A 25,657-nucleotide genomic window follows, 5' to 3' on the forward strand; every position below is an offset into this window, starting at 1 on the left:
TGACCTTGCCGCAGCCGCAAGTCTAAACTCTGTGTTGGACACACAGCTGCTCACGTGACAGCCTGCCCAGCTCATGCAGAAGAGTGGTACCTAGCATGTTATCTCCACCCGCCTTCCTTCCAACGATTCACATCATCGCTACCTTATCATTGTCTCAAACCACCACGGTCTTTACCATAACCCCATACAATCATGGAATCCGACTCACATGTAGAAGTTGTTGAACGCTCCTGGCTTCTGTCGGGCCAAGAAAATCCTGCATTGCCATCACAACAAGGAGGAGCCACAGGGCAACCAGAGTCGATCGGAGTAACCCCAACTGGCAGAATGATATGGTTGAACTTTGACGCTCATCGACACTCAGCCGAGCACTACATGAAAAGATACTACGAGCACCACAGCAGGCTGGATTTGAACCAGCCGATTACAGATCTGGGTAAGCCGACATTGTCAACATGCGTGTTTGGTATCCCGGAACTAATTAGGAGCAGAAGCGGCTCTCGACGCGGCTGTCCCTGGATCTGAACACAGCGAGCACCTCTTTGGGCTCAAGGTCTGTCTCGATAAGGTCATTCACGATGTGTACCTGATGGAGGAACTCCTTACCTATGTTCAGGAGGTAAGGAAAGAGACTGATCGTCCGAAACAATCTGGTATCCCGGGTGTTGCCGCCGCAGGAAGGTATGTCTCTTTCCATCTTTTTCCTGTGCTATATCAGCCAACATGAACCTACCTAGCATTGCCACTATCACCGCCTCCGCGGCCCTTCTCCCGGCGAAGATTGCCACCTGGGTTGCCTTGTCTTCCGTTGGACTCGCCGTATCTACCGTGATGGTAGGGTGGGCGATATGGCCAAGGGACATCAACAGGCATTACGAAACTCTTCAAGACCAGATACAGGCCTTCAGACTTGCGGTGGAACGTTTCGACCAAGCAGAGATCAACAAACAGCAGCAGCGTGTGCTGAGGGGTAACACATATGCGCATCTAAGGTCAGACCTCATGTTTCACTGGCCCAATAATGACAACGTATACACATGATACGTAGAGATATGGACGCCAAGCATGTAACAAAGCGCTCCCGGGAGGAGTCCAATTATACAGCAGCTCATAGCTGCATCATCCAAGCATGAAATGCTTTCAGGTTCTTCGCGCTGTTGCAATGCCCCTCGGTTACCCTTGAGCCCATTTTTTCATAATCTGCTTGCTTGCATTGAGTTCACTTACCCCAACGTCCCCGCATGGAACGACACGGCCCTGACCCAACCATGATTCCCCAACATTCTGCATCTGCCGATTAGCCCGTTGTCAATAGTACCATTCGGATATTCAACCAGCCAGAAGAGTTGGGGTCAGCCGTGTGAACTGCTTGCCGTTCTCCGAGACCCCTCACTAAGATCCACCATTGTTGCGATTGGACTCTCCGGACTGCAATGCAGATACATAACTCGAATGACATCCACTTCACTCACCATCCATCATTCAATAATCTCGCAAAGACCCCCAATCACAGAGAAACCTAACTGACCATGGAGCAAGAATTCGCGGAACTCAAGAAGCAGGTCGAAACGCTGCAGAAGGAGCTCAGCCGGGTTTCAGGCAAGTTTGTTATCAGGTCTTGATAAAAGGCCACACACTAACCAGATTTCCCTCCAGACGAGGCCGAAGTCCGCAAAACCCACTTCAAGTATGGCTACTATCTCGACAAGTGTCTCTACAACGAGGTAAGTCACCCTTGTTCGTTCATCTCTCTCCTCAAGGTTGCCAACACCCAAAAGGTAGTTGATATGTTCTCCGACCACCCCGACGCCTACGTCGAGTTTCTCGGCGGCCGCTACCGCGGCAAAGCCGGCATCGCCCGCCTCTACCAGGGCCGTTTCCAGCAATCCTTTGTCAAGGGCCGCAACGGCCCAGTCGAAGGCTGGCTATTGGACCACCTCATGATGCAAGAGATTGTCGACGTCGACTCCACTGGGAAACACGCCTGGTGTCGGATGCGTGCACTCATGCAAGCTGGCACACATGAGTCGATTGAGGAGTATTACCCGTTAGTGTCACCGCAAAAGGCCGGCTAAAGAAGAGATACTGACAAATAGACAGCCGCGGGCATCGTCAGTGGTGGGAGGGGGGTCTCTACGAGAACGAGTATATCAAAGAGGATGGAGTGTGGAAGCTGTTTAGGTACCGGTACTTCCCCTTTTGGCATGCGGAGCACGAGAAGGGGTGGAGCCACACGAAGAAAGAGTACATCCCTTTTCCGACGTCCAAATTTCCTGAGAACCCTGATGGGCCGGATGAGCTCGTCGAGCAGAGGAGCTTGTGGCCGGACACACGGGTGGTCCCCTTCCATTACCCAAATCCCGTAACTGGGAAAAGGGTAAAGCCTGATGATCTCAGGGCCCCACGGTATGGGGAGCCGGTGGAGACGAGTGAGCCTGCGTTGGTGTTGGATCTGCCGAAGGATCAGAAGAGAGAGGGGGCGGAGATGAGGGAACCCAAGGTGGGGGAGAAGGTCTTGCCTGAGCTGGTCCAATTCAAGGCAGAATAAAGTAGCTTGCTTTCAGGGGCTGTTTTTAGGGGTGTTTGCTTTAGCTGCACAATTGACATTTTGATTTGAGCACATCTTGACAAATGTTCTGCTTCGGTGTGTCGTTTGTCTCTTGCTCGCCGTCAAACCGCTTTGAGTGCATGTTTATCTGACACTGACAAGGCCTGACAGTTGCCGAGTTGGGGTCAAGCTACCCCCCTTCTGATCCCCCGCACATACCTAGCTTACCCGGGGACCCTTTGCCGGGAAGAACAATCCCCCACATGCATCTCGGAACCATCCGATCTACCGTCGGAGGTTTAATTTGGACGATTTGAGGGTGTCGCCACTTTTGTGATGGTTTGCGGGGTTGAGCCCACCCCTGAAGATCCGCACAGTGGATCTGGAACAGCAACACTTCTTCTATCCACCCTCCCCTAGTCTTCTTCTCACTCATCGCAACAAGCAAAAAGTAAACAAACCACTTCAGGAAAAAATGGCACACATCTTCCACCTCGCCCCCCACATCGACACCTCCCCAAACTACAGCAACAATGAGCTCACCTCCCCAGACAAGGTCGCCTTCCCTAAAACAGACGCCTTTCGGTCTATGAACGCCCCCTCGAGATTCGAAGGCTCCGTCTTCAACCTCGAAGTCACAGGCACCATCCCACCCGACATCTCCGGCACGTTTTACCGCGTTCAGCCTGACCACCGCTTTCCCCCTTTGTACGAAGACGACATCCATTTCAACGGCGACGGCTCCGTAACCGCCATCCGCATCGCCAACGGCCACGCCGACTTCCAGCAAAAGTATGTCAAGACCGATCGATACAAACTTGAGACCGCCGCGAGGAGGTCGCTGTTTGGGAAGTACCGCAACCCCTACACAGACAATGAATCTGTCAAGGGCGTCATCCGCACCGCGTCAAACACCAATATCGTTTTCTGGAGGGGGATGCTGCTTGCCATGAAGGAGGATGGGCCACCCTTCGCGATGGACCCCGACACACTCGAGACGTTGGGACGGTATGACTTTGAAGGGCAAATCCTGTCCCCTACTTTTTGTGCGCATCCAAAGTTTGACCCTGACACGGGGGAGATGGTCTGCTTTGCCTATGAGTGTGGTGGTGACGGGGCGGATTGCGGGGTTGATGTGGCTGTTTGGACAGTGGATAAGGATGGGAAGAAGACGCAGGAGGGGTGGTATAAAGCCCCGTTTGCGGGTATGATTCATGATGCTGGGTTGACGGAGAATTATCTCGTTTTAGCGTTGACCCCGATCAAGATGAATTTGGAGAGACTGAAGCAGGGAAAGAATAAATTTGCGTGGGATCCGGAGGAGGATCAGTGGTATGCGGTGGTCCCGAGGAGGGGGACTGGGGATCCTGGAGAGATTACTTGGTTTAGAGGTGACAACGGTATGTGCTTGCTGTCTGGAGCTTCACAGTCTCTGAGGATAACTGCTAACAGGGTCAAGCTTTCCATGGACATGTTGCCGGCGCTTATGAGCTAGCCTCAGGAGAAATAGTCTTTGATTTGACGGTTGCCGACGGAAACGTTTTCTTCTTCTTCCCACCAGACAAGAACGTCACACCCTCCGCGGACAGCATTGCGAAGAGAAACAAGCTCAGCTCGCCAACCACGCGATGGATCTTTGATCCCAAGGCCAAGAAGTCGGCTATCCGGACACCTGAGGCAGGGGATTCTGACGTTTGGGTGGCGGATGAGCGTGTCAAACCAGCGGTTGTTTGGCTGACCAACGGGGAGTTCTCACGAATCGATGATCGGTATGTAACCAAGCCCTACCGTCACTTCTGGCAAGCCGTCGTAGATCCGACAAGACCGTACGACTTTGCCAAGTTGGGACCACCTGCCGGCGGGTTGTTCAATTCTCTGGGCCACTACACATGGGGACCCGAGCATTACCACACCGGCTCAACAACATCATCTGTGACAAACGGAGAGACCAAGAAAGAAAAGGCTGGCCTGGAGGACGTGTACTTTCCTGGGCCAACCATGACATTCCAAGAACCGACCTTCATCCCAAAGGAAGAAGGGGCAGAAGGCGAGGGATACCTCATCGCGCTGCTGAATCACTTGGATGTGCTGAGAAATGATGTTTTGATCTTTGACGCGCAGAACTTGAGCCAAGGTCCGCTTGCGGTGATTCACCTGCCGTTGAAGCTCAAATTGGGGTTGCATGGTAACTGGGTCGATAACAAGGACATCGAGGAGTGGAAGGCAAGGAGAGAGGCAACTGGCGATGTTGGGCCTGTGAAGGTGGCTAGTGAACCACTACCATGGCAGAAGAGGTTCCAGTCAGGGCAGGCAAATGGCCAGGAGAGGAGCTTTTAAACAAAGGGAGGAGATAATGATGTTGAACTGGGCTCCTTCCACAGCTTCTCCTGATGGCGGAGTAAATACCCATTCACCTCTGATAATTCTGATGATGATTTTGAGTTAGAGCAACAGGATAGTAGGCATCTCCGGAGTTCTAAGACGCATAATTGTGCAGCTGCCCCTGTGAGAATTGGATATTCGCACAGGATGACAAACCGTGCAAAAGGCGATCTACATAACCTGGTAACGTACATTATCAGCGAGTGACCCATATCAGCGAGTGACCCACCTCCCACCACACCCTAACAAACCATCCTCAATTATACCACATCAACATAAGGAATTAACTATAATTACATCAGAAACAGCTGAATCAGATGCTTCTGCAGCCTCCTGGCAAGTGCGCGCATTATGGCCAGGCTTGCCGCACACACTACAGCACCGAACCTTCGTACGAGCCCCCCCTGCATTACTACTTTCCGGCTGCGTTTCTTGCACTCCCTCCCTATCCACGGCCTTCTGATCCAGTAGATCCTGTGCCTCTTGTACATTAAGTGACCCTCCAAGCCTTACGCGTGTTTTTTTAGCTCTCCGGCGTTTGCTTACTGCCTCATTGGCCTTACGGAGCGACGAGACCTCTGCACGAAGGAGAGCCACCTGGTGCATTATAGCTGTTGTACCCTTAGTAAGCTGGTCTACCGCAGCCAACATTGAAGTCGGAGAGCTATTTTGATGGTTGGCAATGCGAGTCTTAATAAGCGTTGACTGTGAATTGGCTTCTCGAGGATTGTGTGGTGTTTGGGAGACCCAAGGTTGTGCAGTGCCGGGCCGTGAGTTTGGAGGTGTTGGCGTACGAAGCTTTACATCTAGCTTAAAAGCACCCTCTCTGGATCGTATGGTATAAGGCCAGCACCTGCAAAGCCACCCTGTATATTCTTCTCCGTTATAGAGGCGAAGAAGGCCTCGCGGAAGGCACAGAGGAACTCGAGCTTGCTTACGTGGTTGATATGCATGCGCATCAAGTCCTCGATCTGGCGGCCGTACGCCTGTTTTAGCGGCCCAAAGCAGCCAACATCGAGTGGCTGGAGGAGGTGGGAGGAATGTGGAGGCATGCAGAGCGTGATAATGTTATTCTGCTGGCAGTAGCGCTCGAATTCGGTCGAGTGGTGGCTTTCGTGGCCGTCGAGGATTAACAACCGGTATTTGCCCTTTATACGGGACGCTGTATAATGGTCGAAGTGTTTGATCCAATCTAGGCCTACCGCATTGGTAGTCCAGCCATTGTCGGTGGTTGCGATGCGCCAGGTGGACGGTAGGTTGCACTCGGTATACCAGTTGGCAAGGTGGTACTGCGCGGCTAAGATGATGAAAGGAGGGATGGCCCAGCCGAGGGCATTGACTCCCTGGATTACCGTTGCCCATTCGCGGTTGCCAGGCTGGGCCAGTTTCGCCTTGCTAAGGCCGTCTGAGGTCGTAACTACCATACCCGCGAAGATAATACCCATCATAAACCCAGTCTCGTCGAAGTTGTAGATATCGTCATCTACAATACCGTACTTGGCCTTAGTGTTCCGTATAAGCGCGAACCACTCGCTAATGACTTTTGGATCCTCGCATTTGGCCCTCTGGTAGTCGTATCTACGCGTAAAGCGCGTACGGAGCTCTGGTTGGCGTTTAACAAATCGATGTACCCAGAGCTTGCCGACAGGGGGGGCGCATCGCGTACGCGTAGCAGTTGGTTGGCCATATCTTCCACACCACGCAATCTGGGTGGAAAAGCTCGCGCACATAGCTCAATAATGTATTGGACAATAGCCTCCTCTTCTGATTGAGTGAGCTTCTTCGAATTAGGTGTTATATCGCGTCGTGCAGGCTTGCCGATGCGGCGACGCCCTAGTGTTTTACGGTCGACTCCGTAAATTTTAGCTGCAGCTCGTTCGCTTAGATTCTCGTCATTTTGAAGAGCTTGGAGGGCTAAGATTATCTGGCTTTCGTTTGAAGTAGTGGGCATTTTGGATGGTAGAGGAAAGTTGTTGTGAAGTGCAAAGATGTCGCGTCGCGTAGAAAGTGGGTCACTCGCTGATATGGGTCACTCGCTGATAATGTACGTTAGTGAGTTGGAGACAATACACTACACACAGCCATCTACCTCAACAAACAAACAAATAAATAAAAAAGTTCTAGTAATAGGGGCGCGTCACCTCTAACATGAACAATGACGTCTCCCACATGTGTTGTCCTCCTTTGTGAGCGCTCATAAACCTTCCAACATCTGTACACCCGTGGCAACAACAATATTCCCCTAACACCCCAGCCATTTACCAACTTGGTCCTTAAACACCTCCGACGCCAACAGGAGGAGGCGACGATTCGCCAAGTTCTCCAATCTCCGCCTTATCTCAGCTTCCTGACCCTTCCGCTCGCACGCGCCTGCCAGCGACTCGGACATCAGCGCCTGGGAACGCAAGCCCCGTGTTTTTGCGCTTGCTGGCGACGGCGATGTCTTGAGCTGGGATGGCGTCCATGCCCCGCGTCTTTGACTTTATGCCAGCGTTGGCATCTCCATTCCCAACATCAGCCAGGTCCCTTTTGCGCTTCCCAGTTGCCCACTTGAACTTGGCGACTATGACCTTGAGCCTTGAGCTCTTGACCAGTGACTTTCCCATCATTGCCAGCATCGCCCTTGTTGGTTGCGATACTACGGCAGTTGATGGCGTTGGCACTAATGCTGACATCACTAATCTCGACCTTGACGATGTCCCCGGCGACACCACTGTCCTTGTTGCCACCAAGACCAGGCTTAATACCAGCACTGCTATCCAGAGGAACGAAGATGCAGTTCTCGATGATCTAGTTTTCATACCGCTTGCCCGTTTCATGAAGCAACTTACTCTCGGCAGCCTGTTCCGACATCTCATCATCCACGTCCCTCATCATTTGCGGCATGTTTCTAGTCATCTTCCAAACTTCCATTCTGGCGTCGGCCACCTGTTTTCTAGCCCTGCTCAGCTCGATTGCCTCGGCCCTTTCTTTCGAGATGGCATTGACTCAATTCTTCGATTATGTGGTTGAAGACTGGCCAGTGTCTGATTTTGACTAGCAAAACCTGTCGGCGGTGTCGTGAGGCTCCATTTGGTGCCCGGGCGGCCAAACATACTTGCAGCTGATAAAAACACCCCGGGACAACTGGGACTCTCTCAGCGCCCTCTCTTTGTCATGAATTTCCTGGATCAATCATGTTTCCAGCAGCCCTCTGAGTTTGTCCTTGCCCAGCACCTTGTTGAGAGCGTTTAGGCAATCTGTGTGGACGATGACGCTGGCAGGAAGTGGCCTCTCAATGGTAGCCAATGTCCTAAGTCTTCTGACAATGGTCTGAACCTCAAATATGGCCAACATCAATGTCGCTAAGATGGCCACAAGCTCGGTGTACTCAGGTGAAAATGTCGGTCCCAACTTCCACCCAACAGCAACGTGTTGGGCGGGTTCGTAAACGCTGGCTATGTCATGCCGTTTGTAGGCTATGCCAATTCCTCCGAGGCTATACCTGCCAGCATAACGCGCGATAGATCCGTCGCAAAAGAATGCCAATTGAATGCACAACGGCGATGGTACATGAACCGAAGCCCTGTGGGCAGCCTCTAAGGCGTCCTTGTGTTCTTGCTACGTTGGTTCGGTGCTGCCGGTGAACACGAAAATGTCTCTTGCGGTGTCATCATCCTCAGTTCCAGTCGTCTGTTGGGCGGTGGTATGATTGGCAGCACCATCTTGCATGGCGGCAAGGGCAGTGGCATCGAGAACTGCTAATTCTTATTATTAGGACATCAGAAAGCGTATTGTGACTGGGGGCATAGTGTAGACTCCGGCAGTATGACATACCAATCGCAGTTGTACTCGTGTCGGCTACGGTGGTGGCGACCACCTCTGGGTTTGGCAATGTGACAAGGGCTATAATATCAGGGCTTGGAACTCATGGTTCAATTCAGGCTAATAATCTTCAATGGCCTCGAAGTCTGTGATACCGAAAAGAAGAAGAAGAGATACAGTCTTGGTGTTTCCAAACGCGTATTTTATCCTTCCTCGCGTGGCCCGTGCCCTTGTTGGCCTCAGGCCATCGCCAAGTCCTCCGATATCCTCCTGGCCAGTGGCCTTCCTTTGATAACCGCCATGCCTCTGTTTGTCTGCCTCACTTTGAATGAGAGGTTCTCAACATGCAGTTACCCCTCCTTGCGGTGGTATCGGCGGTGTTGTTGGGCATGGTTGCAGGTAGTTGGCTTTTGCCGTGTGACAGGCAAGGAAGCGGAGGGAGTCGTAGTCGGGGTGGGCTCCGGATTCTGGACGGCGAGGCTGCCTGTCGTGCTGGCTTGGTCTTCGACAAACATGGTCAGCGAAGGTATTCCTTACTTCTCATGGCAAGGAACCTTTCCTCACTGCCAAGGCTGCGCCTGTTGCGCTTTGATCTTCGTCCTTTTGTCATGATTCTTCGACTTTCGGAGCCACCTTCTTGCTGTTGTTGGCAGGGATCGCAGTCGAAGATTTTGCTTCAAGACGGAAAATGGTCGGAAAATACTGGGACAAAGCTCCTGTCTCTCCATGGGGTGGGGTACCTACCTACCCTTAAACATTTTCGGGAGAGTGCACTTCGCCAACGTGCCTGATTGGGGTCAGGATAAGGGAGCTCAAATGCAGCTGATAGCAGAGCAACCTGTGCCAACGGCATTTCTCACCGCCCGGAGCAGCTGATGTCAACACCGTCCCCCGCCAGAGGTGTCCTGGCTATCAGAGCGCACTGGAATCAGCCTCTTGACCCAACCTGACATGGGGCCATCAAGACCACTCAGCAGGTTGATTCTGACACCACCTAGCCTTTACACTTCTGGACCAGATGCCTCTAACGTCGGGAGTCCCCGAGTCATTAAAATCGCCCGTTGAGATGGATCTGACGGATAGCATGGTTTCTTGAGAACAACAATCCACTTGAACATTGGAAATACAGTTGAGAGCGACGGTCCTAGCATTGAAAACAGGCAAAGTGTTAGAGTCTATGTGGGCGGCTAAACTCCGGCGCTCATCGCCATTCCTCCCCTTTTCTGCTCCACCCCAGACTCCACCATCAACCACATCTCTCAGAAAGAAATCCCCTCAGAATCAGAAAAGAAGAAGGCTGGTTGACATCTTGTTCAGGTAAATAGAGCATTTTTCACTACTAGACAGGAAGGACCATCCGACTCATAGAAAAGGGCTGCCTAGTACAACCACTCGATCAGACTCAATCTTTGTGAACCTTGTTACAGATGTCCCCAAAAACGTCCAAGGCATGCTGATACCTCCCGATCACCTCCCTGAGTCTTTTATCGAGATCTCTTCCCAGAGGCAACATTCGTTCCTTTTCTTTTCCAAAACCCACCCCCTCACCAACAATAACATCATAGACTGCCTTGGCAGCTTTCTTTGAATCACCATCTGCCACAGTGGCCAACTTGCCTCCAGCCAGGGTCTTGGTAATTTGGTCGGCCACTGACCCAACATACTCAGTGGGCACATCCCCCTGCCGATATTGTCTTGTAGCCCTGGCGTTGTCGCCCATAGATGTATGATCAAAAGCTCCCAACTGAACCGTCAATACTCTAACACCTAACGGCGCAACCTCTGTAGCGAGAACCTTGGAGAATCCTGTTGTGACAATCAGCTTGCTTTCGTTCGTACCTTCATTGTATCTGGTATAGTCTCACCATCCAGCGCCGCCTTAGCAGCCGCATAGCCAGCCATGCTCTCCCTTCCTTCCAACCCAGCCCCACTACTCATATTCACAATCACACCCTTCTTCCGCTGTCTCATGAACGGAAGAACAAGTCGTGCAAGACGAGCGGGACCAAAGTACATTGTGTCCATCATCTCTCTCAACTCGTCTTCTTCCAGCAGCTCCGCAGGGCCAAGGATGCAGAAGCCAGCATTGTTGACCAGTACATCAATGGCAGTACCGTTGGAGGTTTCCAGGTCGTTGATGAGCTCGTGGCATCTCACTGGGTCGTTGACATCGAGTTCCAGCCACTGGCGGGTTCCGGCACCGGGGTGGGAAAGAATCTCTTCGACGACTTCGCGAGTTCTCGAGGGAGAACGGGAGGTGGCGATGAGGTTGTGGCCTTGGTCAAGGACAAGCCTGGAGAGCAGAAGACCAAAACCTGAGGAACAACCAGTGATGAGGAAGGTCAAAGGTTGCTGCGGAGAGCTGGTCATTGTTGAGGCCGTTATCGCTGAGTGAATAAAAGTAGCCGCTGCCCACAATACTCGGGGGCGAGGGTCCAAACCGTTTTTTGTTCTTAACTTTTCACCCCTTGGCGGAGTTAGCCGGTGATGACCTTCTTATGTCCGGATCAACTTTTCTTGCTGTCGATATTCAGATCAGCTTTTCAATGCCCTTCTCTCGCGTGATTGGGTATGGTGGGGCGGTTAGGAGTTATTGCCGAAGACAAATGCGAGACGATGCAAAAGGTGGCACAGTGCCATTCAGAGTTGTGCGGCTTGACATCATATCATCCACCCATCTCACTTGGGAAGCCATATCCACATACAGGAAAGTATGGAATTGATGTAAAGGCAAAAGGAAAACCATAATATCTACAATACAATGGCTATTCGAAACCGTTACGAAGCCATTAAAAGACTTCTAGAGTGCCTGAAGCGGAAAAAAAAAACCCCGGGTACAGAAAGGAGAATAGCCGTGGTGAGATTCAAACTCACAACTTTCCAAGCACAACTACTTTAGCCATGCTAGAGCAATGCCGTAGCTCAGACTGCTATACCACTTGACCACCATACCACTTGACCATCGAGCCATTTCTCCTATTGTAAGTTATTTGCCAGGGTTTGTTTATTAATCCCAGCCTGCTTTCGAGAATAAACCCAGTTTGGAGAGGGGAGCAGCGCTGGTGAGAGACTTTACGCCTTCAAACTGCGACCGGGAATACCCATCGGCTTGATTACCTGTAGACATAGCACTTAAGACTGCCAGTGTGCACCTGTTCCTATTATTAGATAGATTCGCGGCACCCGCTTCGCGGGGGGTCGCTTTCGGCGAAAAACGCAACAATAACACCAACATGCTCTCGGGAATAGAGCTATAAATGAAAGAAAAGATGAATCGTAACTATAGGTTAAGAGGAATGAAATACTATAGGGGAGCTATCATTGGAACTGCTGTCAAATAATACATATTTTCTTTTTGGAATAAAAAAAAGAAAACGACCACTCAACCGGCGACCCTGGCACAGTGACGCTGTTCAAATTGAGGTTCGCAACCATTTCATACTCAGGATCACCAGTGAACCTCTTTCTTCGCACTGGCATTTCCGAACGTAACATGGGGTACATTCAAAGCTCGCATTAACTCTCATCACCATCGCCGCCCAGATACCTATCTACAAGCCACTACAAAGAAATCACCTTCGGAAACATTTGTATACAGGTCCCCCGATTAATGTCCTCCCCCAACCCAGCCGACATCCACATCTGCCCCCCGCACCACAAAATGTTTTTCCGCCCAGCAACCGAGAGGGTCAACTCGCCCGTCAACGAGTTGATACATCCCTTGATCTTTGAAATGGCAGCTCCGCCTGCAATCTGCGCATCCACCGACGTAGCAATGTTGACCTGCGGCCAGTTGCTCCCTGGAGACGCCGTGCTCATGTACGCCTTGTATGAATAAGTGTAAGGAGGGACGTTGTACGCCAGACCGAGGTAGCCATTCTGATCGATCGACCATATATATTTATTTTGAACGCTGGCGGCTGTGGAGCTGCTAGATCCTTGCCAGTTGATGCCGCCAGTGAGGCCGTTGAGGAGGTTGGCGTAGATGTAGTATACGGGAGTGGTGCCTGCCTCGAGAGCAAAGGCTTTGAAGACTTGGGGGCCGGGCTTGCAGCTTGCTTGTGGGGAGACGGTCTCGACGACGGTTTGGGTGATTGTGACGGTCGAGGGGGTGTCTACTGTCAAGGTGGAGGAGACAGTGTCGGTGACCAGCGCGGTGCTTGTCTCGGTGTCGGTCACGGTGGTGACGGCGGACTCAACGACGGTGGTGGTAATAGAGATCGTGGTGGGAACAGAGATGATGGCCGCTGTGTCGGTGAAAGTGGAGGTCAGAGTGGTGGCTGACGGGCCTTCGGCGGTAATGGTGGTTGCCGTAACGCCCGCGCATTTGCACGCCTTGACGTACTTCTCCCACGAAGGGCAGTTTGCCGTGGCATATGAGGGCATGGAGGGAGACAGCTCGGTCTCGGCAGCACGAGCATAGATGCGAGTCGACGCCGGAGCGACCGTGGTGGTTAAGGTCTGAAGGCTGGTGTCGGTTGCCACAATGGTTTGGGTGACGGTGACCACAACCGTCTCGGTGTCGGCCGTTGTGGTAATACCAACGGTTTGCAGTTCTGTCTCTGTTACAAGAATGGATGTCACCGATTCAGTGAAAACGACCGTCTCTACCCAGCTCATTGTAGGAACTTCGGTCACCGTTTCGGTCACTGTGCTGGCCTCTGGCGTGATGGTGACAGCAAGAAGCGACAAGCAATCCTGCGGGCCATCGAACAGAGGATTGGTGATGTCTTGCAAACATTTGTTTGACCGACAGCATCCAGCAGATGTTAGCTGCAGCCAGCCGAAAGCCGATAAGAGGGCAACTCCCTGCTTCATGGTTGCTGTCGTAGCGGCAAAGTAAACGAATGACTTGAGTGAGAATGCTGGCAAAAGAGTGTGAGAGATGGTCGAGGGCCATCAAGAAGAAAAGGGACAGTCGGCTCTTTAAAACCCCATTCTCCGGGCCCCGACTGCATGGTTGGATTTGACCCCTATCAAGTTGAAGTCAAGAACATTGTTTGGCGATCTAGAACGTGGCGTGGCTCAATTATTGCTGGGGTCTAATTTCCCGGGACAGGGCTGGAAGGCTCAATAGCGCTTTTTGGCATCCCAAAACGGTTAGTTGATGCCGTTGTCGCGTCGTCCAACAAAGCTGAAGACCTGAAGCCCTGCTGTATTATCTCCACTTTTATTTTCAGCTGTCGAAGTTCTTTGCAACGTGGTATGGGCCAACAACATTGATGCTGCAGCCTTGCTTGGTTGTTTCTTTTTTTCTCAGCCGAACTGTTCCCACTGCAAGCCAGCAACAGGGTGATAAGCACAAGCTCACACTTTTCCAAAAAGCAAGTATCCCCCCTAACCTCCCTTCCAGGCCTATTGGCTATCTTTCAAGGCCCATTAACCATCTTTGGAGAGGTATTAATCCTCTTTAAAGGCACCTTGATTATCCCTCGAGGCCCATTGATAGATGTTTCGAGGCCTGTTGGCTATGTCTCAAAGACTCGAGATTGGGTCCATCCACACCTAGACACTATCACACCATTGGGATTTGCTATCCACTGCACCCACAGGGACTTCTCCGGTTTTGCACATCCTGTTGCCCCCCTGTTCAATGTTGTATGTAGTTGGGAGGCTTAACATCAGCGGGATAAATAGGTATAGTTACCATATGCCACCCAGATGATGAATTCCATGCTACTTGTATTGGCCAAGTACAATCCTGCATTTCTTTCAAGGCCTGAACTGAATCAATGCTTCTGTGTTTTGTCTAATACCTTATCACTCATTCTGTCCACAGCCATTGGGTTACGCTTGAGCAGGTCCCCCACCCAGCCAGTGGGCAGATAGGTGCCCTCGATGATTATTGTTCGGTTAGAAAGTCATTGGCTGGCATACGTGTTCTCCGTGATAATCCCACGATGTTCCCCCCTTTGAGTACTCTTGTGGGGTTCTCATACTTCTCATTCAGGGGCTAAGAGGCCGGGTTGAGTGTATCTATTCAGTGAAGCATTTCCTGCGCTGATGGGAATGTGTGTTTAGTGGATGTCTCAATGGCTGAATGAAGCCGTCATTATGTACTAACAAAGAGGCGACATTGATTGCCCAGACCCTTCGTCGTACATGCATTGGGTCGCTGCAAACAAAAGACCAATTATCCAACAGACATCCCTTTTACCTTGGGAGATAGCTACCATCGTGAACCTCCCTACTCTTGCAGCCTGTTGATTTCTTTGGCGACCAAGACACCAAGAGTCGTCAGCTGCCGGCAACAAGGCCGTCCGTCTCCATCCTTCCCAACTGCCAACCAATCGGCTTCCTGCCACGCACCAAGGAGCCAAGCAAGCGGGACATCATTGCTTGTCTTCGGATCATTCCGAAGCGCTGACAGATTTGCCGAGAATCATGTCGCCAAACTGTAGGAGGAGGACGCAACCCCACAATACCCGAGAAGTTGCCCCCATTCTGCCGATAGGTCAAGACATACAACATGCCAAATTATTAATCTGAATAGAGTGCCAACCTCCATAGAGATATGATGTTCGCTATGCTCGGTTGGTTGGACCGAGGCGTGACTGCAAAGGCAGTCTAATTTTGGGCTGCAATTTGCTGGTGGTGTGGCAAGGCATTTCTCCCCCTATGAAGTCGTCGTGTTGCACAACACTGACGAGGAAGAATATGAAAGGGCTCCTGCGTCGAAACCGGTTTGATGTCCTTTCTGCCTTTCTCTCCATCGCCCTTCCCCTTCTGAGCCCAAACTAAGTTCCATCCTCGTCCACCATGCATTGGAAAGCCCTTGCCCTGGCAGCGGCCGTCAACGGTCAAGGCTTGAACGGCCTCAACCACTTACGGTTCGGGTGCTCCCAACTCACCGTCGAACGTCTGGATCCTCTTGTCAACCCAGGAGAGTTCCCGACGCCACATATGCATCAGATTATCGGCGGTAACGCGTTTGTAAATATTTCCGAGATCTAAGGTTTGGTACAAGAATGCTAATGTGTGTATAACAGAACGCGTCCATGCCCTACAATACCGACATCGCGAATTTGGCAACCTGCACAACTTGCGGCCCGGCAGATGACTTCTCCAACTACTGGACCGCCAACGTGTACTTCCGGGCGAGAAATGGTAGCTACAAGCGCGTCCCGCAGGCGCCCAACCGGTATTTGTGTCTGATGTTGTCTGGTGGTTGGTGTCACATCAACTGACTTTCTCCCAGCTTCCTGTTTAATGATCGTTTTACCACCCAAATTACAGGCGGAGCCGTAGTTTATTATGTTCTGGCTCCCGTTTCTTTGTCACTCTTCACTTTTCCTTTCTCAGGCGGTTCTGGCCATCCAGAACGCACCTTTTTTTGGGGGCATACCCTAGCCCTAGCCCTCACTGTGGGCCGAGTTCGATGTTCTTGTTTCCCCGGCAATGGAGAGATTGAATCTGTATTATACCTCATAAGCTCATACTAACAAAAAACCAGATTGCTCCCCGGGCCAAGACTGTGACTGCATTCAAGCCTGTAAGCTGTCCTCAGAATGGCCAATAACTCCTACTAACACAGAAAACAGGGTTTCAGAATGTTTGTTGGCGACGTAAATCGACGAGAACCGAAGTAACCAGTTCAGTATGACCTTTGAGAACTTCTCTTTTAACAACATGGCAGATACAAAATGCAGAGCTGCTTCCGATGCTACAGCGGGCCCAACTTCGGGGGCGATGACATGGCGCCGTGCGCTGATTCCCGCCTCGACTTTGAAGGCTTCCCGACTGGTCCCTGTCTCGGTGGTATAAGGTCCAACGTGCTGTACCCAACGTATGTCTCTTGTGGGTCCTTGACACACACATGTGCTGATTCTCCACAGATGCTGGGACGGGAAGAACCTCGACACGCCCAACCACAAGGATCACGTCGCATATCCCACCTCCGGCCCCTCCAACTTCCTGTCCACCGGAAACTGCCCTGCCAGTCACCCCGTCAAAATTCCCCAGCTCATGCTTGAGATTGTTTGGGACACGACCAAGTTCAATAACAAGGCTGAGTGGCCAGCCGATGGCTCACAGCCGTTTGTGTTGTCGACGGGTGACAAGACGGGGTACGGCCAGCACGGCGACTACGTCTTTGGGTGGAAGGGCGATGCGCTCCAGCGGGCCATGGATGCCAATGGCTGTTTCAGCGCCACTTGCGGAAACCAGAAGAGCCAGGATATTGCGACGGCGAACAAGTGCCAGATCAAGAAGACGGTCCGTGAGGATGTCGAAGGTTGGTTTAATAGCCTTCCAGGTAGCCCAATGGCGGCTTGAGATGGCGAGGGAGGCTTGCGGTAGGCGTTGTTTGTCGGTGGCGGAGAGAACGGAGAGGACGGCAATCAACAGTGTGGGGAGTAGGGTAATCTCGTATTGTGACTTGATTAATTCTTTGACGCTAGGCCAGCGTGTGATAAGCTCTGAGTGGGAAAGTCGTGTGCCGTGTGTTGTGTCATTGCTTCAGCTTTGTCCGCGTCTGCCGTTTTGTGCCAGCTGTGTCTCCGTGTCTGAGCTGGGGAGCCTGCGGGATCCGCCTTACTCCTCGCCCATGCTGGGCGGCTGAAATGAATCAGCCAATCACGCGTCACGAGGTCGCTAAAAACGGCAGGTCCGTGCATTGACCACAAGCATGTCATCCACAATCCCCAGCTTCGCCTTCCACGGGACTGAGCTCGGTAAGACGCTTCCGACGTGGAAGGCTACTTTGTTGCCTGGCTTTGTTGTCGGAGCACATAGCTATTTGGATCCCGACATCAATTCGTGTTTTTGGCATACTCGAATCATGGGTTGCACCAAGTTAGAACGAACATGGCCCACCACAGGCCCCGTCACCATAGGAGCGCGCCATATAAAGCTCATGAGTAGCGGCAAAGTGAGCACATCGCCGGACTTTATGGGTAGTTGAGTTCCTGGCGGTGATGGAGTTGTTGGATGCTGGACGACATAGCGACCTGGAAATGCTCAAGCAACAGGATATTGGTTCTCCTCGGTCCATCCCCTAAGAATTAATTCAAGCCCCATTGAAGAAGGCATGACACGTCTATTGTCTGTGTTGTAAGGCCAGTACGCTATCTCTTTGGGTCTCTCAACTATCATTCAAGGCCTGTTGGCTATCCTTCAAGTCATGGGATTTAACCCTAACCCTCCACAACCGACGAGCTACAATTGTCTTTGACTATCTCTGAGCGCCTCCAAGTCTAACAACATCCCCCATCTTCGTATCAAGATGGAACATAAGTTGCTTGAATCGATTCTGTCACCGTGTTGACGCCTACAAACCCTCCACCTCCCTCGCCCGCAACTTTACTCATAAATGTAACAGAACTTGCCCATCAACCCACCCATTGTGCTCATCAGCTCCCTCACCTCGACATCGGGCGCCAAAACACCCAGCCCGCTCAGGTCATCAAGGGTCCCATTGGCAGAGGGTGGGAAGTTTGACATGGTTCTCGTGTGACTGACCTCTTTGAGTCTCTTTTCCAAGTTCTGACAATATCGTATTAGTTTCTTGTTCCAGGTTCATAAAGGCTTTATAGAAGATAGTTAGACATACTTGGATTTGCCAGATCCACCAAACACGGTCAATCATGGTGTGATGAAGCCAAAAGGCGGGATCACCCGGGCTGGTATAGAAGTCCTGTTCCAAGGTCCGTCAGAATTTCCAGGCAATAAGAGCAATCGAAGGCAGTTCCTCACCCCTCCGGGATCCCCCCCGACAGTGTAGTGCCCCCCCTGTTGTTTCTCAAACGTTAGCTCGATTGATTGGGATCAGAGTCTTTGGTGAAAACATGAAAAGAATCAAGAAAAAGGAGAAAAAGAAGAAATGTGACATCGGCGTAGCACAAATTGGTATATCACTAGCCCGGCCCGCTGTAAAAGACTTAAGGAAAGGTCTTACAGCATGGATTCCCCATTTCCCTTGAGGAAATTGACCCTAATACATCAAGTCAGCCACATATCGTCCCAGCTGTCGAAGGTCGTCTTACCTCCATCACTGTCTGGAACCAATGAGCATCGTTATTCTTGGTGATGACGTCGTAGACGTCCTTTGCGGATGTTACAGCAGCTGAGTTCTTATTGATGTCGCGGCGCAGACATCTAGGATTGTAGCCGAGCCCATCGGCACGGGGGTTGCGTGTCAGCTGTAAGATAGGGGCAATTGGACCTAAATTGACGGTCATACTGAGCAAGCGAGGTTAGCATGGCTGTTATTGCTTCATGGGTGTTGTACCATCTCAGTCCGACACCGGAACACCAAAGGATGGTACAGACATACTTCTTGAAAGGCCCAGTTGTGACACAACCACCTCCATCGGCTGGGGGAATGCGGTCATATGGCCTAGGGGCGCTTCGTACCAGGGTAAGGTAAGCTACTAGTCAGATAATTCTAATAGCGGGAGAGAACAAACCCTGGGATCATGATGCCATTGTAGTTGGCTTTGGCGCCGTTGCCTCCCATGCTGCCTTCAGAACCGTCGAAGAGAGGGGAGTTGGCAGGGTCTTTGTGGTAGCGATCCCAGTTCCAATACTTGAAAGTTGAGTGTCAATGATCGGTAGTGTAAGGGGGGACAGGAACGGTGAAAGTCACATACCGGTTGATATCCCTTGTATCCACACTCGTTGCGAAGGGCTTGCTCGTAGTGCCATACGTAATAGCGGTGCCAGGGTAAGAAGAAGGTCTGCGTACGGGTTAGAGATGAGCACAGGATATGTATTAGAAGTATAGGCTCGTACGGATCCGTGGTTTCTCGGCGTCTGCTGGACGTGGACGACGATGTAATCATCGAACCGGCTCTTTGCTCCGGGGGCGGCAGAGGAGGTTAAGGCTGGTTTGGACATCAAACAAAGGACAGCATTGGTGTACTCCTTTCTCTGGGCGAGGGTCAAATCCATCCTGCAATTGTCAGCCTTTGCTGGGACGAGATATCATCAGCACGGCACCGCTACACTCACCATTCCTTTCTCCTCACCGCCGTCTCCAAAGTGCAGTTGCCCTGGGGATTCTTTGCCAGCCATTCCTTCACCTTTGTCAGACTAGCGGCAGCAAGTTGATCGACAACATCAGGGGGGTATGCCTGCGCAGCCACCAGGCTGGCAAGAAAGGCGGTTGTCCAAAGAAGCATTGTTGACATCAGACTTATTGCCTGTCTTTCACTACCTTCTGAAAACCACAAGAAAAAAAGGTCTTGATCCGGGGGCCTGGTCCCCTTTTCTTCTTTCCCCTTTTTGAGATCCCATGCGTGTTTTCCACGTGCCCATCCCGGCTATTATCATCTTTCATCAGGAGCACGTTTTTCTCACCTGCCTTGCATAAGATGGAGACAGTCATTAAACTGAGGAGACTGGCCGACCAGATGGAGTTTATCCGTTACACAAGGACCCATTATCCCTCGTCAATTTGACTTTGGATGACGATCATTGGAGCGTTGGGCCCCAGATGGACATGTTTTTATGCCGGAAACCGGCAAAGAGTAGCATGTTCATATGGACTGGTCACAAAATAAACAAGATGCCAAGCTGTTGGGCGGATCCTGTTTGTTTATGAAGGCGCCGGCATTTCACTCACCTTACCAGACGGCTGTCTTGAGTGGTAGCTTATGTGGAGTTGGTTTGTGGTTGTTGTTCCGAGTCGGAAGCCAACGAACCAGCCGGCAAGCGAATGAAGGTTAGGGCAATATAATTATGCTTGTTGTGGACACGGCGGCACACACTGGAATGCAACTCAGTCTGGGGTGCAGGCATGATGCAGAGTGTCTTCTACCGGTAAAGACCCTATTGGACAGGAGGGAGGGAGGCAGCAAATCCTTGCCTACCAGGTAACTTACAACACGATATGCGTGTTTTCCACATGACATTCAGATAATCGCGCTCACCGTCTTGCACTAGGTGTACGTTTTGCAATGTTTGAGGTGGACAACTCATCATATGCAGCGCGAGGCCTAAGCCTACGTAGTTTAACCCTAGTCCTGAGAAACCCAAGGCACTGCTCCAAGCCCAACCCGCTTAAGGGTTATCTGTGTGTAATGCAAGTAGGTCTGTCTGCCAAGAAACTTCAAAAGATGACTGGATTATTTCTGCGCGAAATGACAGCAAAACTCCAAGATTCATAACTGATGCAGCTTTCTTTACATATAACAACTCAAAGGTGACGGATATGACATATCTCCCGAATCCCGCTGGTAGGCAAGCCTCCTTCTGCTCGAGAACACCCAGCAAAGCACCTTTTCCCCGCCACCCCTGCTTCACATCCCCCTTTTCTGCGCTGCTTCATATCCCCCTCTTCTGCGCTCTCTTTTCCAGTAGATTCCTCTTTTCTCTTGCAGCAAAAACACACTTCTACAAAAGATCTTCTATCGCTCTCTACATCTTTCTCTGTCGGTCACGTGATCGACGAAGCCCAGTCGAGTGTCAATGTAGTCGCTTCTTTCTAATTTAGCTCTATAAACACGACTGAGCTTCTCAATGATTATCCATACCCCTTTTCTTTCTTTTTGCCCTAATAGTATTCTCTTTTTATTATTCTATTTAATTTTATTTCTTTGCCTATCCCTATCTCTTTGACATCGTCTACATCAAACCATTAATATCACATATGTCTCACTAGGTGTCTACGATAGCTGGTAACTATCAAGCTTTATTCAATACAACATACTATTTTAATGGTAGGTTACACACGATGGCAGTCAACTGGTAGATACCACAACCTTTGCCCTGCCGACTCAGCAGATAGCGAGATTCTCCCTCCTGTGGGCAATATCGACATGGTCGCACTGGAGTGTAAGAAACAGCGTTCGGGGAACAAGCTACAGGTAGAAGCCTCGCCGGAATTGGAAGGTTGCTTTTCGGCTTTGCTCCAATGCTGAGAAAGACATGCAAGTCTACGGTGAGTATAGGCACGGTTAAGATCATCCAGCTGCCCGAGCCGGACACACGCTGAAGCGGAAAAGGAATGAACAATTGGTGAAGACGGAGGTGAAGAGGACGAGGACGAGAGGCCTGGGAACATAGCGAAAGTGTATTCAAAGATAGTGAGAATTCCTGTGAGGATAGGCCAAAGACCTACAAAGACTGCACAAGGCCTATAAAGATAGTAGAAAGGCCTATGAAGATAGTGGGAGGGCCTTCAAGATGGTGTAAATTTCCTTAGAAATGATATAGACGTCCTTGATAATATTCTCAAACCAATCTGCAATGTCATCAAGGCCTCTAGCGTAGCGGAGCATGTAACAGGAGGCTGTGTTAAAGGTGCACTGGCAACTACAGAACCTGTGTAGCGTTAAAATGGCGACAATCCATTTCTTCCTAGGCAGAAAGGGAGCCTGCGCCACATTGGCTCATCCCTTATTTTGGGGACCACCGAGGATTAGGATGTTTCCCTGAAACTTAAAGTCAGCGAGCTGAGACATCTAAGCCCATTTGACGATGACTTACCATCAGCCTTGGTAATTGTCAGCGCGGCAGTATCATGCGCCTTGACCTCCAACTCAAAATACTTCCTAAAGATCCCGAGATCCTCCCCCGTCCACATGTCGTGTACCAAATAACCCTTGCCCCCAGACTTCAGGGGTGGGATCTCGGCAAAGACAGCCCGCATGTTTACAGCCGTGTCATGTGTATTGAGCAGGAAAACATGGATCCCCTTGACCGATGTGCCTACCCAAAAAGCAGCCGGATGGTCCCTGTCCGACGTGTTGGCGGGCCTGCCGTTGCCCCATTTGTAGGGCATGGCCGAAGCACCATAAACCGGGTCTTGGTTGAAGTCGATCAGCTCCTTGTTTGAAAGAATGTCGAGAATGGGCTTTCTCAACGCCAATGTATCCAGGGGGGTTCCGACGATAAGTGCGCTTTTCAAAGCACACCAAAGAGCAAAGTGGCTGCGGTTCTCCTCGATCGTCAGGTCCCCATTGCCAACCTCGAGCATGTCCCAGTCATTGTGGCTTCCGAAATCAGTATAGTTCCACAACAGTGATGCCTGATTGACAATCGGCATCAGGCCCCAGCTCCATTTCTCTTTGCCCTTCCACGCGGGGAAGATGTCCCCCCACATTCTCCACGAATGACCGGTGCTGTTACCCCAGCGCTCGACGTGTGCATGGCCCCAGGCGCAGAGTGAGTATTGGATGGTGCGGTTCTGTCTTTGGAGGGCGTCATGCATCACACGGTAGCGTTTAGCGGTGTTGGATGTCCCCCAGTCATAGCCAGGGGGGGCATTGTTGGCTGGTTCCTCGGGGATGTACTCGTATTCATCAGCCCATTCGGGCGGCACATTGCAGTTGTCGTACTTGAGATCTTGGCCCTCTGCTGTGAGTCTTTGGCAATAACACGTGGGCGGTGAACATACAGTCAATGCCCCATTTGCTGAATGTTGCAGCATCCAGTTCTTCATACCCGAGTGATCCTGCATAACCACCACATGTATCGGTGCCTTGGCCAAACCACAATGGTTAGTGTGATGAATAAGGACCGTCAAGAGGGTGAAGTGAACAAACCTGCATCACTGTAGATGCCCAACTTCAGCCCCAGTGAGTGGACCTCCTCTGCCACCTTGACAATGCCCCGAGGGAATTTCTCGGCGTCGGGTATCAACTCGCCGGTCGTTGCGTCACGTCTTAGTTCTTTGTCGCTCCAGCAATCATCAATGTTGACGTATTCATAGCCGAGGTCCTTGAGCCCCAAGTCAACCAACTGCCTGGCCACGGTGATGAAGACTCCCTCGCTGATGTTGCATTCGTACTCGTTCCAAGAGTTCCATCCCATAGCTGGGAGACGGCCGGTCCCGTCGCGACTGACAAAGGCTGAAGCCAAAGAAGCCAGCCCGAGGAGCCGCCCTGCAAGAGACGCCATCGTGTGTGTGTGTGTCGTGGAAGAGAAAGTTGTTTGTTATTGTGTTTTGTGAGAGAAAAAGTTCCGGGTTACATTTGGAAATATTAATGAACCGATATATCACATTTGGCTCTTTTCAATACCTGTGGGATGAGATCGCGACCTGCCCTTTGGAGGAACATTGAAACTCGGGCGGGGTTGGTCCGCGCTCCCGGCCCGGAATGGCGATATTTCCACAACTTAACTCCAGTAGACTTGGCTAGCCACCAGGCCCACTGATAGTGACAGCATGTAATGGTTTCGATTTGACGGAAAATACCATTTACGAAGGAGTCATTCCTATCTAATGGGCCCGCACACCTTACTCGAGTACGTCATCATTAACCCGTAGAGAAACAATGCCATGCAACATTCTGTGCGAGCGGTGTTCCACGCAAAAAGAGGGTTCTGGTGAGAAATGAGTACCCGTAAATATAGACTTGAATACCTTAGTTGCGCTTTGGGCTGTTGCGCTCCAGACGCAGTGAGACTGAAAAGATGGCTGAGTTGTTCAAAACCAACAATACTGCTTCCGGATCAATCTCCTCCTACCCCTCATCATCATCCTCCTCCTCTATAATTAAATCTTCATCTGGCGTTTGCAAACGCTGCTCCTTGGCTTGTCTTGTTGGCTCGGGGGCGACAGCTTCCTCGGCCGAGTGAGTGTCTTGCGTCTGTACGCGAGATCTCTTAGACCTTCTTAGAGGCTCAGCGACGGTAGGCAGGGGCTCAGGGGCGGTGTCAGGGGCGCAAGGCGGCGTCTTGTCGACCGTCTTGGGCGCTCGGGTACGGCAACCTCGATCGAGTTCAGGGGCTCGGGGGCGACCTTCTTGGCAGTTCTGTTGCGTAAGGAGTCTTTTCATCGCACATTAGTGAGGCCATGATACAGGGAATGCCAGAGCATGTCAATGCACATCGGGCACCGGGTATGTCAGGACATATCAGAGGATTGGGGTAGAGGTGACTCGAAGCATATCAAGGCATATGATCGAGGCATATCCTTCGTTAATCTCGATGATCTTGTTCTTCCTGGTCGAGGGAAATATATTGCCGCTTTCGGACTTGGGTGGGGTGTGTACCTAGACTGCCTCTGCCACCCTACCCGCCTCCCCTGTTAGTAGAGGCTAGAATCGCATTTCAGAATGTTTAAATTAAATAGTTTAATTGGAATCATTCCCAAATGAAACAAACGGTCTAATCGTTATATAAAACACCTACTCGACCTGATGTTACAACCTGCACCAGAAATGGATACAGACTGCAAGGCAGTACGCCGAAAGTGAATATGACAGGATGATCGAAGGTTGTGACAAGCGTCTCAGACACGGATTCACTGTCAACAACAGGTTGTTCTAACAAAGAGCTACTGAGAGTAGATTGTAGACAAATGAACTTGATTGCTTGCATGAAGAATCAGATTCCTCGACATGGGGAGCGCCGGGCACTCCCCCCTATTTATGTGAAACTATCTACATATGTTTCTGAAGTATCTTTGTACCTTGCTCAGTGTGCTCAGTGTGCTCAGTGGTCTTGGCGCACTGAGCAGACTGAGCAGACTGAGCAACTCCTAATTGGTTGCACGGGGGCTTGTGGGTCTTTCCATCCCTGGCCCAATGATTGGCCGAGGTGTCCATGTGACGAACCCCTATCCGGAACCTCTGAAAGGGATACTGGTTGAAGGCACTTCTGAACAATCCTGGTTCGGTACAGCTAAACAGTGTACAACAATGGCTTGTCTCAATCACAATAGTCTGAATACCAACGATTGTGACTTGTATTGCATACTGCGGAACTGTCTATCTACACCAGCCAGTTCCTCCGTATATATAGACCAGTGGACCGTGGACCGTTGACTTACAGACGGTATCCCGGTCTGCTCCTGATTGGCCGATACTGGACCGTGGACCGTTGACTTACAGACGGTCCCCGGCCCCGCTCCTGATCGGTCCCTCGTGGCCCCACTGTCTTCCAGAACCGTGACACCTAGTGGTTCCTGTACAGAGGTATTACGCTTGGGGCGTAACACTCTGCCCCTAGGTATATCTTCCTTTTCTTCCCGTACCG

General features: G+C 51.1%; 10 protein-coding genes across 10 annotated transcripts; 5 read left to right on the forward strand and 5 right to left on the reverse strand.

The window, feature by feature from the left end:
* Window positions 1-112: 112 nt before the first annotated feature.
* QC762_0083800 (uncharacterized protein) lies at window positions 113-1,041 on the forward strand (the record flags this gene model as incomplete). The annotated part of the gene is made up of 3 exons (XM_062883959.1): window positions 113-436; window positions 492-681; window positions 738-1,041. Exons 1-3 carry the CDS (start codon window positions 193-195, stop codon window positions 1,039-1,041), a joined length of 738 nt encoding a protein of 245 aa, XP_062742433.1. The 5' UTR covers window positions 113-192.
* A 488-nt stretch (window positions 1,042-1,529) lies between these two features.
* On the forward strand, window positions 1,530-2,548 carry QC762_506750 (uncharacterized protein; the record flags this gene model as incomplete). The annotated part of the gene is made up of 4 exons (XM_062891095.1): window positions 1,530-1,592; window positions 1,662-1,724; window positions 1,761-2,047; window positions 2,101-2,548. The coding sequence occupies 4 exons, from the start codon at window positions 1,530-1,532 to the stop codon at window positions 2,546-2,548; spliced, it is 861 nt and encodes a 286-aa protein (XP_062742434.1).
* Window positions 2,549-3,023: 475 nt separating this feature from the next.
* Window positions 3,024-5,180, forward strand: RCO1_2 (transcriptional regulatory protein rco1; the record flags this gene model as incomplete). The annotated part of the gene is made up of 2 exons (XM_062891094.1): window positions 3,024-3,948; window positions 4,008-5,180. The coding sequence occupies 2 exons, from the start codon at window positions 3,024-3,026 to the stop codon at window positions 4,883-4,885; spliced, it is 1,803 nt and encodes a 600-aa protein (XP_062742435.1). The 3' UTR covers window positions 4,886-5,180.
* Window positions 5,181-7,444: 2,264 nt separating this feature from the next.
* On the reverse strand, window positions 7,445-7,816 carry QC762_506735 (uncharacterized protein; the record flags this gene model as incomplete). The annotated part of the gene is made up of 2 exons (XM_062891093.1): window positions 7,445-7,685; window positions 7,734-7,816. 2 exons carry the CDS (start codon window positions 7,814-7,816, stop codon window positions 7,445-7,447), a joined length of 324 nt encoding a protein of 107 aa, XP_062742436.1.
* A 2,214-nt stretch (window positions 7,817-10,030) lies between these two features.
* On the reverse strand, window positions 10,031-11,220 carry QC762_506720 (uncharacterized protein). Its single transcript, XM_062891092.1, has 2 exons — window positions 10,600-11,220; window positions 10,031-10,540 (listed from the first exon to the last, which is right to left on the reverse strand). Exons 1-2 carry the CDS (start codon window positions 11,102-11,104, stop codon window positions 10,137-10,139), a joined length of 909 nt encoding a protein of 302 aa, XP_062742437.1. The 5' UTR covers window positions 11,105-11,220; the 3' UTR covers window positions 10,031-10,136.
* A 1,075-nt stretch (window positions 11,221-12,295) lies between these two features.
* QC762_506710 (uncharacterized protein) lies at window positions 12,296-13,552 on the reverse strand (the record flags this gene model as incomplete). The annotated part of the gene is made up of 1 exon (XM_062891091.1): window positions 12,296-13,552. The coding sequence occupies one exon, from the start codon at window positions 13,550-13,552 to the stop codon at window positions 12,296-12,298; it is 1,257 nt and encodes a 418-aa protein (XP_062742438.1).
* Window positions 13,553-15,457: 1,905 nt separating this feature from the next.
* QC762_0083860 (uncharacterized protein) lies at window positions 15,458-15,921 on the forward strand (the record flags this gene model as incomplete). Its single annotated transcript, XM_062883960.1, has 2 exons — window positions 15,458-15,667; window positions 15,724-15,921. The coding sequence occupies exons 1-2, from the start codon at window positions 15,494-15,496 to the stop codon at window positions 15,919-15,921; spliced, it is 372 nt and encodes a 123-aa protein (XP_062742439.1). The 5' UTR covers window positions 15,458-15,493.
* Window positions 15,922-16,284: 363 nt separating this feature from the next.
* QC762_0083870 (uncharacterized protein) lies at window positions 16,285-17,054 on the forward strand (the record flags this gene model as incomplete). The annotated part of the gene is made up of 3 exons (XM_062883961.1): window positions 16,285-16,319; window positions 16,368-16,520; window positions 16,570-17,054. 3 exons carry the CDS (start codon window positions 16,285-16,287, stop codon window positions 17,006-17,008), a joined length of 627 nt encoding a protein of 208 aa, XP_062742440.1. The 3' UTR covers window positions 17,009-17,054.
* A 980-nt stretch (window positions 17,055-18,034) lies between these two features.
* QC762_506690 (uncharacterized protein) lies at window positions 18,035-19,854 on the reverse strand (the record flags this gene model as incomplete). Its single annotated transcript, XM_062891090.1, has 10 exons — window positions 18,035-18,217; window positions 18,285-18,368; window positions 18,428-18,463; window positions 18,630-18,665; window positions 18,718-18,913; window positions 19,008-19,079; window positions 19,141-19,259; window positions 19,324-19,410; window positions 19,466-19,625; window positions 19,685-19,854. The coding sequence occupies 10 exons, from the start codon at window positions 19,852-19,854 to the stop codon at window positions 18,035-18,037; spliced, it is 1,143 nt and encodes a 380-aa protein (XP_062742441.1).
* Window positions 19,855-21,670: 1,816 nt separating this feature from the next.
* QC762_506680 (uncharacterized protein) lies at window positions 21,671-23,903 on the reverse strand. The gene is made up of 4 exons (XM_062891089.1): window positions 23,221-23,903; window positions 23,073-23,156; window positions 22,163-23,032; window positions 21,671-22,107 (listed from the first exon to the last, which is right to left on the reverse strand). The coding sequence occupies exons 1-4, from the start codon at window positions 23,573-23,575 to the stop codon at window positions 22,073-22,075; spliced, it is 1,344 nt and encodes a 447-aa protein (XP_062742442.1). The 5' UTR covers window positions 23,576-23,903; the 3' UTR covers window positions 21,671-22,072.
* Window positions 23,904-25,657: the final 1,754 nt, after the last annotated feature.

The sequence above is a fragment of the Podospora pseudocomata genome, chromosome 5 (genome assembly GCF_035222375.1).
Source record: "Podospora pseudocomata strain CBS 415.72m chromosome 5, whole genome shotgun sequence".
Classification (NCBI taxonomy): Eukaryota; Fungi; Ascomycota; class Sordariomycetes; order Sordariales; family Podosporaceae; genus Podospora; species Podospora pseudocomata.

Bases quoted from the DNA above. Each gene is read 5' to 3' on its own strand.
- QC762_506720 (XM_062891092.1), bottom strand. From the start codon at position 11,104: ATGACCAGCTCTCCGCAGCAACCTTTGACCTTCCTCATCACTGGTTGT. The intron at 10,541-10,599 runs GTGAGACTATAC...TTGTCACAACAG, and splicing joins TGCTAAGGCGGCGCTGGATG to GATTCTCCAAGGTTCTCGCT.
- QC762_506680 (XM_062891089.1), bottom strand. From the start codon at position 23,575: ATGGCGTCTCTTGCAGGGCGGCTCCTCGGGCTGGCTTCTTTGGCTTCA. The intron at 23,157-23,220 runs GTTTGTTCACTT...GGTTTGGCCAAG, and splicing joins GGGCATCTACAGTGATGCAG to GCACCGATACATGTGGTGGT. The intron at 22,108-22,162 runs GTAAGTCATCGT...TTTAAGTTTCAG, and splicing joins GACAATTACCAAGGCTGATG to GGAAACATCCTAATCCTCGG.